Source organism: Sinocyclocheilus grahami, unplaced genomic scaffold (genome assembly GCF_001515645.1).
Source record: "Sinocyclocheilus grahami isolate Dianchi unplaced genomic scaffold, SAMN03320097.WGS_v1.1 scaffold646.1, whole genome shotgun sequence".
Taxonomy (NCBI): domain Eukaryota; kingdom Metazoa; phylum Chordata; class Actinopteri; order Cypriniformes; family Cyprinidae; genus Sinocyclocheilus; species Sinocyclocheilus grahami.
In genome coordinates this window covers 331477-342629 of record NW_015505825.1, presented here as the reverse complement: position 1 = coordinate 342629, position 11153 = coordinate 331477, and the positions used below count along the sequence as shown (strand labels likewise).

Genomic DNA, 11153 nt, shown 5'->3' with positions numbered 1-11153 from the left:
ATTCGAAAGCAGTTTCAATGCCCCGCATATTAATAGCGGCTCCCTAATGCCTGCGTTTTATATACAGTATAATTACCCAATGATATAACTGCAAGAGAAAGTATTGAAATATATATTTTCCCTGTGTTTCCTTCCTGCTGTGTGAGCTACCGAAATGAGCCGTACTGTGAAACAGCCAATCAGAGCAGAGCTCAACATTATTATTCATGACCCTTCCAAATAAGGTAAAAACAGACCATTTCATTCTGGGGACAAATCCTAGGGTTGTAAATGGACATGTGAAACCGTTTCTGGAGATTTTTTGCCCTTATGTAAGCCACATACCATCTATGTAGATATCAGAGAACAATTTAAAATATTGTATCAATGCATTCTATGGCACCTTTAATCAAATAATTGCAGCCTTAGTGAGCAGAAGAGACTTTTCAAAAACATTAACATTAAAAAAAACTAAAAGGTTAATTTGATCAGCTTTAGTGCATTAACATACAGATGAAGTGGTATGTTAATGTACTAAAATCTACCAGACATGGATTTAAATAACACAAAAGTCCCATTTAGATTTAATGTGGCCTTTATTAGACGCAACTGACAAACTTCATCTGTGCACTCAATGAATGTATTATTTGGTGTTGTTCTAATTATTTTGGGATGGCGATGTGTTGTGGGTAATGAACATGTGCTGGTGTTGATCAGGTCTGATCCGGTCTCGTGTCAGAGGGGCGTCTGCGGCCTCGGCCTCCATCCTCACCTTCCTGGACAGTCACTGTGAGGTCAACACAGACTGGCTGCAGCCCATGATCCTGAGAGTCAAAGAGGTATCACGACGTGCAAAACACAACCACATTGAACCATTATTAACAACGAAATTCTATCTAAATGCAAAGTGTTCCAATACATAACAGTTTGTTACTTTATTAGGTACAGTATGACAGATGCCTTTCCTTATTTATCTACAGTAAGACAAAAGGAATAAAACAATGCCAAACACCAACAGAGATCAAACTAGAACTGTAATTGTGCATAGTTAGATAATCAAAATAAACAGTCTTTATAAGCTTTTAGATTGCAACAAAAAAGCTCCTCCCATATATACTACCAGTCTGGAATAATGACTTTTTTTTTTTAAATGTTTTTGAAAGAGACTTCTTCTGCTCTGCTTACCCTTTGTTCTCTATTTGAATATCACGTGACACTAAAGACTGGATTAATGATGCTGAAAATTCAGCTTTGCATCACAGGAATAAATTAAATGTATATATTTATATATTTAAAGGGGTCATATGATGTTGCTAAAAAGAACATTATTTTGTGTATTTGGTGTAATGAAATGTGTTTATGCGGTTTAAGGTAAAAAAACCACATTATTTTCCACATACTGTACATTATTGTTTCTCCTCTATGCCCCGCCTTTCTGAAACGTGTCAATTTTTACAAAGCTCATCGTTCTGAAAAGCGAGGTGTGCTGTGATTGGCCAGCTATCCAGTGCGTTGTGATTGGCCGAATACCTCAAGCGTGTGACGGAAATGTTACGCCCCTCACCATACTGTTGATGCCGTGTCCGGCCGGAGCGACGAGACAAAAACATTAAAACACATTATAAACGAGGCATTTGTTGCATCCAGTGGGGACATAATGATGGATTATAATGACTTATACTGTCTTTTTACGCGTTGCGTTGCATCGCGCCGCGTAAACATAAAACCATGTCTGCATTTGTGATCGGAGAAATTACAAACGACAAGCCCTACTCTACACTGCCCAAAAAACTCGCTTTAGATATAAAAAATATAAAACATAAAAAACGTTTTCCTGTTTTCGCTGTATTTTTTATCAAATAATTGCAGCCTTGGCGAGCATAAGAGATCTTTATAAAACTTTATGCAATAAATTGTAATTATTTCCAACTTTTGACAGATAGTGTAGTTTATTGTTGACATCGAACATTGTGCATACAATCAAACCCTTTGGTACGAATGAATGTGTCACATAGTGAAAGTTAGTCCAATTAGTCACAGGCCAATATTTACAGTTTATCATGATGGATTTCTAGGGCATCTAGCCATTTTCCAAACATTTTAAAGACTCTTTTTCTCTCTTTTTCTTTTTTTTTTGCGTGGGAGCATCAGAAGTACACAGCTGTGTATGAAGACTTAAGAGAAGCATTGATCATGTCTGTTTCAGAGCAGTGTTTCTCGACTGCTTTTGCTTCAGGACTCTGGTGACGCAAACACTTCTATAAGTGTTTACTGTACAAAATGAAACACAAATGTCCGAAATCTAGATTACGCAAAATGCTTGACGTTTTGGAAGATTAAGCATTTCTAATGTCATTTGAATTTTCATTCTCTCACAGCACAAAACACATTGTGGTCATGTTTATTCTCACTGTGTGAACCTATGTTTATAGTAGTCTAGGTCATATTTCCTTTTTTCAATCATGTAAGTTTTAGAGGATGATGCATGCCATGCAACCTGTCCATGTTACATCTAGCTTTTACCTAGGGACAGATGAATTAGCAGCAGATTATTGTAGAGTTTGATCATATTTTTCACTTGAGATCTCTGCTTTAACATGGTGAGTGCGGAGAGTCAGTAATGAGTCATAAATGGCCTGAGTCCAGTCTGGTTCTTCAGAGGGAGATTTTCCCAGAATCAGAGCGAGAGGAAGGCCGTTTGTCTTCTCACAGCTGCACCATGTAGCCTCTCTCGTCCTTAATCATCAAAAATGAATATCATCATCATCATCTCCTCAATCACTTTTCTGCAGCATAAGAGCTTTGTTATGGAGCCAAGAGCCTAGTTTTTCTCAGTATAACTTGTTTGTGCTGCAGGCCGTGATTCTGGATGATTGCTGAAGACATGAGGGTGGACTTTTTCTTTGGTCACATTTTCTTCAGATGTAAATATGAAAGTGTAGTTATATCAAATGTAAAATCAAGGCACTTGAGCATCAGAAAACCAATCACACGCTCACCTGAAGGCTACTAATAACACACACTATATAAATATATTGCTCTCCTAGTGGTAGCACATTACGGAGCCAGTTTCCTGTCTTAGTTCCTAGTCCTTAGTTCCTAGTCCTGCCTGCTTTCCCGTGTTACCTGATTATTGCCTGTTTATCTTGAATTAACCCTTTGCCTTTCTGTTTCGGACTGTGTTTGTACCTCACCTGGCTTATTGCTCGTGTTATTGGACTTCCCCTCTTGTCAAGTCCTCTGGATAATTTTCACTGTCGACTGACTCACGCCTTCCTTTGGATACTCTTTTGTCTTGCCTGTACTGTACCTGCTTGCCACTGTCTGACCCATGCCTGTTTTATGACCACGTCTCTGTCTAAATAAAGCCTTGCAAATGGATCCTCACGTCTCGTTCGCCCCGTTACACATGGTAATATGATGGTGTTCTTTGAAGTACCACTACCATGTAAATGCCAAGCTGTAATCATTCAGTACCAGTACTATTTGATGCCATCACAGCACCATGGTAAACTCACAGTACTTTTTTTTTTTTTTTAAGAAAAGAAACTGACAAGCCACAGGCTTCTTCTGAGTGTCCTGCTGTCAATCTGCTGTAGGTGGGATGTATTGCAGATGGATTTCTGGGCTTTTCCGCACATACTCGAGCTGTGAGCGCAGAGTTCAGCATGTTTGCATACAGTGCCAGCTCTAATTGAAAACACTTGATTTTCTTATGCAGTTGTAATATGAACTTCCCCGGCACACGTTTTTTTATGCGACATACGCATGCTTACATGCTCGTAAAATAGTTTTGTGTATGCACAAGTATATGCACTGCAGCAAGCAAAGTAGCAAAGAACACACTAGAGCTCTGCATCAGGCTATGCTGCAAATCCACAGAGCCTTTACGCAGTCATATGATGCATTTTTTATTTTTGAAATATTGTTTGTGCATTTATAACACTATTACCTTGGCAATAAAATACAGCTGCTGTGATGGGGTTTGCAATACAGCTGCTGAGGGAGTGACCATAAATTTGACATCTTTCTCTCTTCTGAAAAAATCATTTCATTTATTTAAACAGTTTAGTTTATATTGTACGACTGGTTTAGACTAATCTGTTTGGATGGTTTTTGAGTTGATGAATCTTTCATAATAAGATCTATAAAATGCATTTAGAAAATAGATAAATTTAAATTTCATGCATTTCCTCCTAATTCAACTTAAAGCAGGGTGGTCATGGAGACACACATGGCTTGTGTCCTTCTTTCTGCTGCATTCAGCTGGCCTGAAACACATTAACCACTAAATAAATCAAAGCTTTTTACCCATTGTTCTCCTGCAGGATCATACACGTGTGGTCAGTCCCATCATTGATGTGATCAGTCTGGATAATTTCGCCTACCTGGCCGCTTCTGCTGACCTGAGAGGAGGTGAGAGATCTCACTGCTTTACCATACAAAATCATCTCTTTTATCTGTCTGTGCACTGTTGGCTTTTCTTCAACTTTATTTGCGAAAAATACTATAGTTTACAATTATGAATTTGGCAGATGCTTCTATAAAAAGCATCTTATTTTGCATTCAAGGTTTACATTTACATTTTGTTTCAGCTGGGATTGGAGCCCATGACCTTGGTGTTGACCTACTGCTTGAGCTGCACGAAAACATATAATACTATAAAAACATATATTACAGGATTACAGAATCAAAAAGTCACTAAAGCATAAATGCTTTTTTTACAGGTTTATTTTTTTATCAAGATCTTTTTTTTTTCTTTTTTTTTTTTACAGTTAATAATTTCAATTTAGTATGTAAAATAAATTACATTTCATGGCAGCAATTGTTTTGCGTGTTGTTTAAATTATATTATATGTGACCCTTGACCACAAAACCAGTCCTAAGTGTCAATTTTAGGAAATTGAGATTTCATAAATAAGAATGTCTGAATAAATAAGCTTTCCATTGATGTATGGTTTGTTAGGATAAGACAATATTTGGCTGAGATACAATAACTTGAAAATCTGGAAAAATGAGGGTGCAAAAAAAATCAAATCAAATCAAAATATTGAGAAAATCGCCTTTAAAGTTGTCCAAATTAAGCTCTTAGCAATGCATATTACTAATCAAAATTTTAATTTAGATATATTTACGGTAGGAAATTTACATAATATCTTCATGGAACATGATCTTGACTTAATATCCTAATGATTTTTGGTATAATAAAAATGGATAATTTTGACCCATACAATGTATTGTTGGCTATCGCTACAAATATACCCGTGCTACTTATGACTGCTTTTGTGATCCAGGGTCACATTTGTACTTTATGGTATCGGCCATCAAAAAAAAAAATCAATCCACCACTAGTCTGATTGCTGACAGATTCAAATGTACTGCATGTGTTGATTCCAGAAGTAACCGCCTCACTTTTTCCCCTCTGACGTCAGGTTTCGACTGGAGTTTACACTTCAAATGGGAGCAGATTCCTATAGAACAGAAAATGGCAAGAAACGACCCAACACAACCAATCAGGTCTCTCTCTCTCTCTATCTTCATTCAAGTCTGATGGCAGATTGAAAATCTCAAATCTTATTTAAGCCTATTTAAAGTTTTAGAATCTTGAATACAAAGAAAAAACTTGACAACTAATCAAATGGAAGCAAATTTGTAACAATGAAATACCTACGAATCCAAGCACCCAGAAGCTTTTAGAAAACTAGAAGCATTTTATTACTGTCGTGGTCTCATGTCCATACCAACCGCTGCTGTGGCAGGACTCCTGTGATTGCTGGAGGAATCTTTGTCATGGATAAAGGCTGGTTTAATCACCTGGGCCAGTATGACACTCACATGGACATCTGGGGTGGTGAGAACTTTGGTAAGTGATGTTCAGATGCACGATTTTACTCCTCTGCTGTGATGTGTTCGAGTGTCAAACATACAGTGAATGTGAATTCAGTGAATCCAGTGATCATACAGAATAGTGTGTGGATGTCCTCACTAATGGACCCTTTTCACAAGACTGTGACCACGCATTGCAATGGTCATCAGCATCGTAAATCCTCAAAGGTTTATTGTATATTTTGATTATTATTTTTTTTTTAATGTATGTACATTTATAACACTATACTTTGTATTAGTGCTGTGTTTATTACTGTCGTGGTCTCATGTCCATACCAACCGCTGCTGTGGCAGGACTCCTGTGATTGCTGGAGGAATCTTTGTCATGGATAAAGGCTGGTTTAATCACCTGGGCCAGTATGACACTCACATGGACATCTGGGGTGGTGAGAACTTTGGTAAGTGATGTTCAGATGCACGATTTTACTCCTCTGCTGTGATGTGTTCGAGTGTCAAACATACAGTGAATGTGAATTCAGTGAATCCAGTGATCATACAGAATAGTGTGTGGATGTCCTCACTAATGGACCCTTTTCACAAGACTGTGACCACGCATTGCAATGGTCATCAGCATCGTAAATCCTCAAAGGTTTATTGTATATTTTGATTATTATTATTTTTTTAATGTATGTACATTTATAACACTATACTTTGTATTAGTGCTGTCAACCGATTAATCGCATCCAAAATAAAAGTTTTGTGTACATGACATATATGTGTACTGTGAATATTTATTATTCAGGACGATTGAAACAATATTCTGAATGTCTCTCTGTTTACTTCCACACGTGAATGTAATTCTATCTCTGCTGTTGTGATGCTGTAGAGCTGTCGTTCAGAGTGTGGATGTGTGGCGGCAGTCTTGAGATCCTGCCCTGCAGTCGCGTGGGCCACGTCTTCCGGAAACGCCATCCTTATGACTTCCCAGAGGGCAACGCACTCACCTACATCAAGTAAATTGACCTTTACGTAACTTGCAATCATATGTTTTGCATTGCAGTGTATGAATGAATGGCTGTTATGCTGCAGGAACTCGCGGAGAGCTGCTGAGGTCTGGATGGATGAGTATAAACAGTATTACTACGCCGCAAGACCATCAGCGCAGGGCAAGGCCTTCGGGAGGTCAGACGTCTCTAAAACCTTATGTAGATCTGGTTATGGTGACCTTCAGTACTTCAGTACATCACTTTCTTTCTTCAATGGAACACAAAAGGAGATGTTTAGAAGAATGCTCATGCAGCTGCATGCACTCTTTAAAATAAAGGTGCTTAAAAGGTTCTTCACAGCGATGCCATAGAAGAACCATTGGTCCCAGTTTATATTAAGTGGCCTTAACTCATAGGTGGAGCGTGTGTACTTCCCCTGGCCATGGGGACTTGGGGCAAAAATGCCACTAAATTGGACAAAAATGCCCCTGCAAAAACAAATTAAATCAATTACGTCTGTTGCTTACAAAGTAAATATGAATAGACCGTGTCGATTGTGGCATTGAAATTAAGATCTGCTCATGTTGCACCGTATTTCATTGTAGGCGTTTTTACAGTGTTGCGCATTTTAACCAATCACCCACAATTCTGTTGAGCTTAGGAATGCAATGGCCAATCAGAAGCGTTCAGATGAGTCATCGTCGAAACAGATCAGTTTTGTTGGGTGTGCGCGCGTTCGCTGAATGAATTACGGACGCTTGCGAATTCTCTTATCATAAACAACAAAGCGCAGATGGACGTACAATGTAAGTAAGAGATTCATTTCACAGTGTAAACAGCTTCAGTGATTATAACCATGTTTTTTTTTTTGAGAGTGCTTGAACTTGTGATAGTGATCACTTTCTATATATAATTTATTCGCTGTTTGAATAACCGTGGAAAGGAAACGTTATATAATTATCAATTTCTAACGTTTTTATTCAATTGTAATCACGTTAAATACAAATGTAGTCCCATTAAACATTTTTTAGCCTACATGATGCCCATGTCTGGTTCTTGCCTAAAAAGATGGGTTTATGGTGTTTAATACATTTGGCTGCTTTTAGCCTTACCCTGGAGTCGGTTCATCCTCCGCCTATGCCATACCTACTATGTACTTTTTTTTAATTAATTATTTGGTGCAATGCACTTATTGTGTACATACATGCTTTTACATTGTACTTATATATATTTTTTAATACCTGCATGTAATTGCACCTGTAATTAGTTACATTTATAATTACACTGTTGCCCCATCCCTTACACCTTAACCCACCCTTAAACCTACCCATACCACCCTAACCTTACCCATATCCCACCTCAATAGCAGCAAGTGTTTTGCAATACAATATGAACACAACAGGTACATTGTACTTATTTTTTGATGTTAGTACATAGTAGTTAAGGCCACTTAAAATAAAGTGGGACCGAGCCATTTTTGGTTCCACAAAGAACCATTCAGTCAAAGGTTCTTTAAAGAACCATCTCTTTCTTACCTTTTCGAACCTTCTTTCACCACAAAGAACCTTTTGTGAAACAGAAAGGTTCTTCAGATGTTAAAGGTTCTTTATGGAACCATTTGGACAAAAAAGGTTCTTCTATGGCATCGTGAAGCACCTTTATTTTTAAGAGTGTACAATAAAAACAGACTAACAAGCTTCATAAAAGTACTTCAAGTATATATTCAATCTCGGCTTGTCAAGAAGCATCAGGCTAGGTTTGAAATCAAACAGCAAATAACAAGATATTTACTCCAATTTTTTGATGTTAGTACATAGTAGTTAAGGCCACTTAAAATAAAGTGGGACCGAGCCATTTTTGGTTCCACAAAGAACCATTCAGTCAAAGGTTCTTTAAAGAACCATCTCTTTCTTACCTTTTCGAACCTTCTTTCACCACAAAGAACCTTTTGTGAAACAGAAAGGTTCTTCAGATGTTAAAGGTTCTTTATGGAACCATTTGGACAAAAAAGGTTCTTCTATGGCATCGTGAAGCACCTTTATTTTTAAGAGTGTACAATAAAAACAGACTAACAAGCTTCATAAAAGTACTTCAAGTATATATTCAATCTCGGCTTGTCAAGAAGCATCAGGCTAGGTTTGAAATCAAACAGCAAATAACAAGATATTTACTCCAAAAAAAAAAAAAGAAGACTCTAAATTTAAGATTTATGTATTTGAATTGCATATAAAATTTCCATCTATTTAGATTACACAGTTTCTACATTAAAGAAGCTCATATATTTAATGTGAGGCATTTTGGTCAGTCATACATAAATGAAGCAGGTCAGATTTCTGTGATAGTACTAACTGTATGTGTTTTAACTACACAATAACCAGGTTATATATTTATCATCAATAAATCAAATTTATTTCAGTCACTTACATTTTAACTAACTGAATATTGCTTGTTCCACAGCTAGTCATGTTTAACCATGTTCATACTATTTAACTGAATAAATGGAAGTATTTTCACAGATTTATGCTGATTCTAAGCTATTTGAATAAATGCATTTTGAAAATATTTAATTGAAACCAAATAGATGCAAATAATTAATAATAAATTATGCCATGATTTTTGAGTGCAGAAATCTGGCCTGTTTCATTTATGTATTACTGAAAAATATGCATTATTTTTTGATCATGTTTATTATTTTGTTCATATTAAAACTATGTAGTGCTGTCAAACGATTAATCTATACATGCATGGGTGGGTATTTATATACAGATGCATCTGAAAAAAATAGAATATCGTGAAAAAGTTCCTTTTTTTGTAACATTTCAAAAAGTGAAACTTTCATATATTCTAGATTCATTAGATGTAATGTAAAACATTAAAAAAGTTTTGTTGTTTTAATTTTGATGATTAGAGCTTACAGTTCATGAAAAAATAACTTTTTCACGATAGTCAATTTTTTTTAGATGCACCTGTATACATAATAAATGTACACAGTACACACACATATACTATGCAAGCAAAAACGTTTATTTTGGATGTGATTAATCGCAATTAATCGTTTGACAGCACTAAAACTATGTAATGGATGGACATTTTATATGCAAATACGTCATCAATTTATTTATTACATTTTTTTGACTGGATACATTTCAGTATTTTTCTCACAATATGCCATGATCAATACAATGCACAAGCAGTGTGGACTCATTTATGGCTCGAGCTTGACGGCCCCTGGTCACAGTCTGCTGTCATTATATGGGAAACACACAGTGAATATTGTACTAAACATCTCTTGCTTTCATTTTTGGGTGAACTATTCCTTTAACTCTCTCTGTCTCTCTGTACAGTATTGCAGATCGGCTTGCTTTAAGACGGAAGTTGAAGTGTAACTCTTTCCGCTGGTATCTTGAGAATGTGTATCCTGAACTCAAGTGAGTCACATTCACTGGACTGTGTCTCTGGACTCTGATGGACTGCCAGACAAACCTGGACTTTGTCTTTAACACTCTCAAGTCCGTTCTGAATGTGTTTTGTCTTTCTTGCTTGTGTTTGTCAGAATCCCCGAGCAGGAAGCGGCGTACAGTCTCCTGAAGCAGGGCGGCCTGTGTCTGGAGAGTCACGGCACAGACAGTCTGGGTCTGGCAGAGTGTAAGACCACACCGAGCATCCCTGCCTCACAGGTGTGTGATAAGTGACTGAATGTAGCATTTTCACTAGCTTCAGTAACTAAACTACATCAGCAGCATGGCACTTTTGTTTTCAAAATAGTTTAGCTTTTCCCGTAACAATTTTAGCTGTTGTTTCAGTGAGTTAAGCCTCGTACACACCGGGACGATTATCGCGCACGCTTATCGCCAGTGTTTTTCGACGCGTCTTGTGTGTTCATACCCAAGAGATTTTCACTGGCGATGAGCTGAATGAACATGCAAATTCACTCCCTGACATTAGATGGTGCTTAATGAAAAATACCTGTTCCTATTTGATCTGCAATTCCTCTCCATAACAACTCCCTCTTATCGAGATTTTTGTAGTCGCTGTCGCGTTTGTCATAAAGCCCTTTGTGTTCAGACACCAATGAGACTAGCAGCTCTACATTCATCTTGCCTCGATGCTTCTTCTTCGTCTACTGACTTCCTCTTTGTCGTTAGGTATCAATGTGTGCTCGGCAAGACCGTTTTGTGCTTGAGCGCCACCAAGTCATGTTTTACTGTAACTTCAGCAGCTCCAGGCCTGTGAACAAAAGCGGCAATCTCATTGGTTGGCCAGTTTTTAACGCGGTGCGTCAAACCAAAAAAATGACGCTTTTATGCCTGCCGTTTTGCGCGCCGGTGTGCACACTCACATTGGCGCCCTTTGTTTAGTCAC

General features: G+C 37.4%; 1 protein-coding gene across 1 annotated transcript in view; it reads left to right on the top strand.

Moving 5' to 3' along the window:
• LOC107558489 (polypeptide N-acetylgalactosaminyltransferase 16-like) overlaps positions 1-11153 on the top strand; it is a 29857-nt gene that overhangs the window by 9790 nt on the left and 8914 nt on the right. Inside the window, exons 3-10 of the mRNA XM_016242148.1 lie at positions 697-818; positions 4308-4395; positions 5412-5496; positions 5739-5842; positions 6692-6818; positions 6895-6987; positions 10136-10219; positions 10345-10468. Coding sequence (XP_016097634.1) covers positions 697-818; positions 4308-4395; positions 5412-5496; positions 5739-5842; positions 6692-6818; positions 6895-6987; positions 10136-10219; positions 10345-10468 — 827 coding nt within the window. The remainder of the gene's footprint in view (positions 1-696; positions 819-4307; positions 4396-5411; positions 5497-5738; positions 5843-6691; positions 6819-6894; positions 6988-10135; positions 10220-10344; positions 10469-11153) is intronic.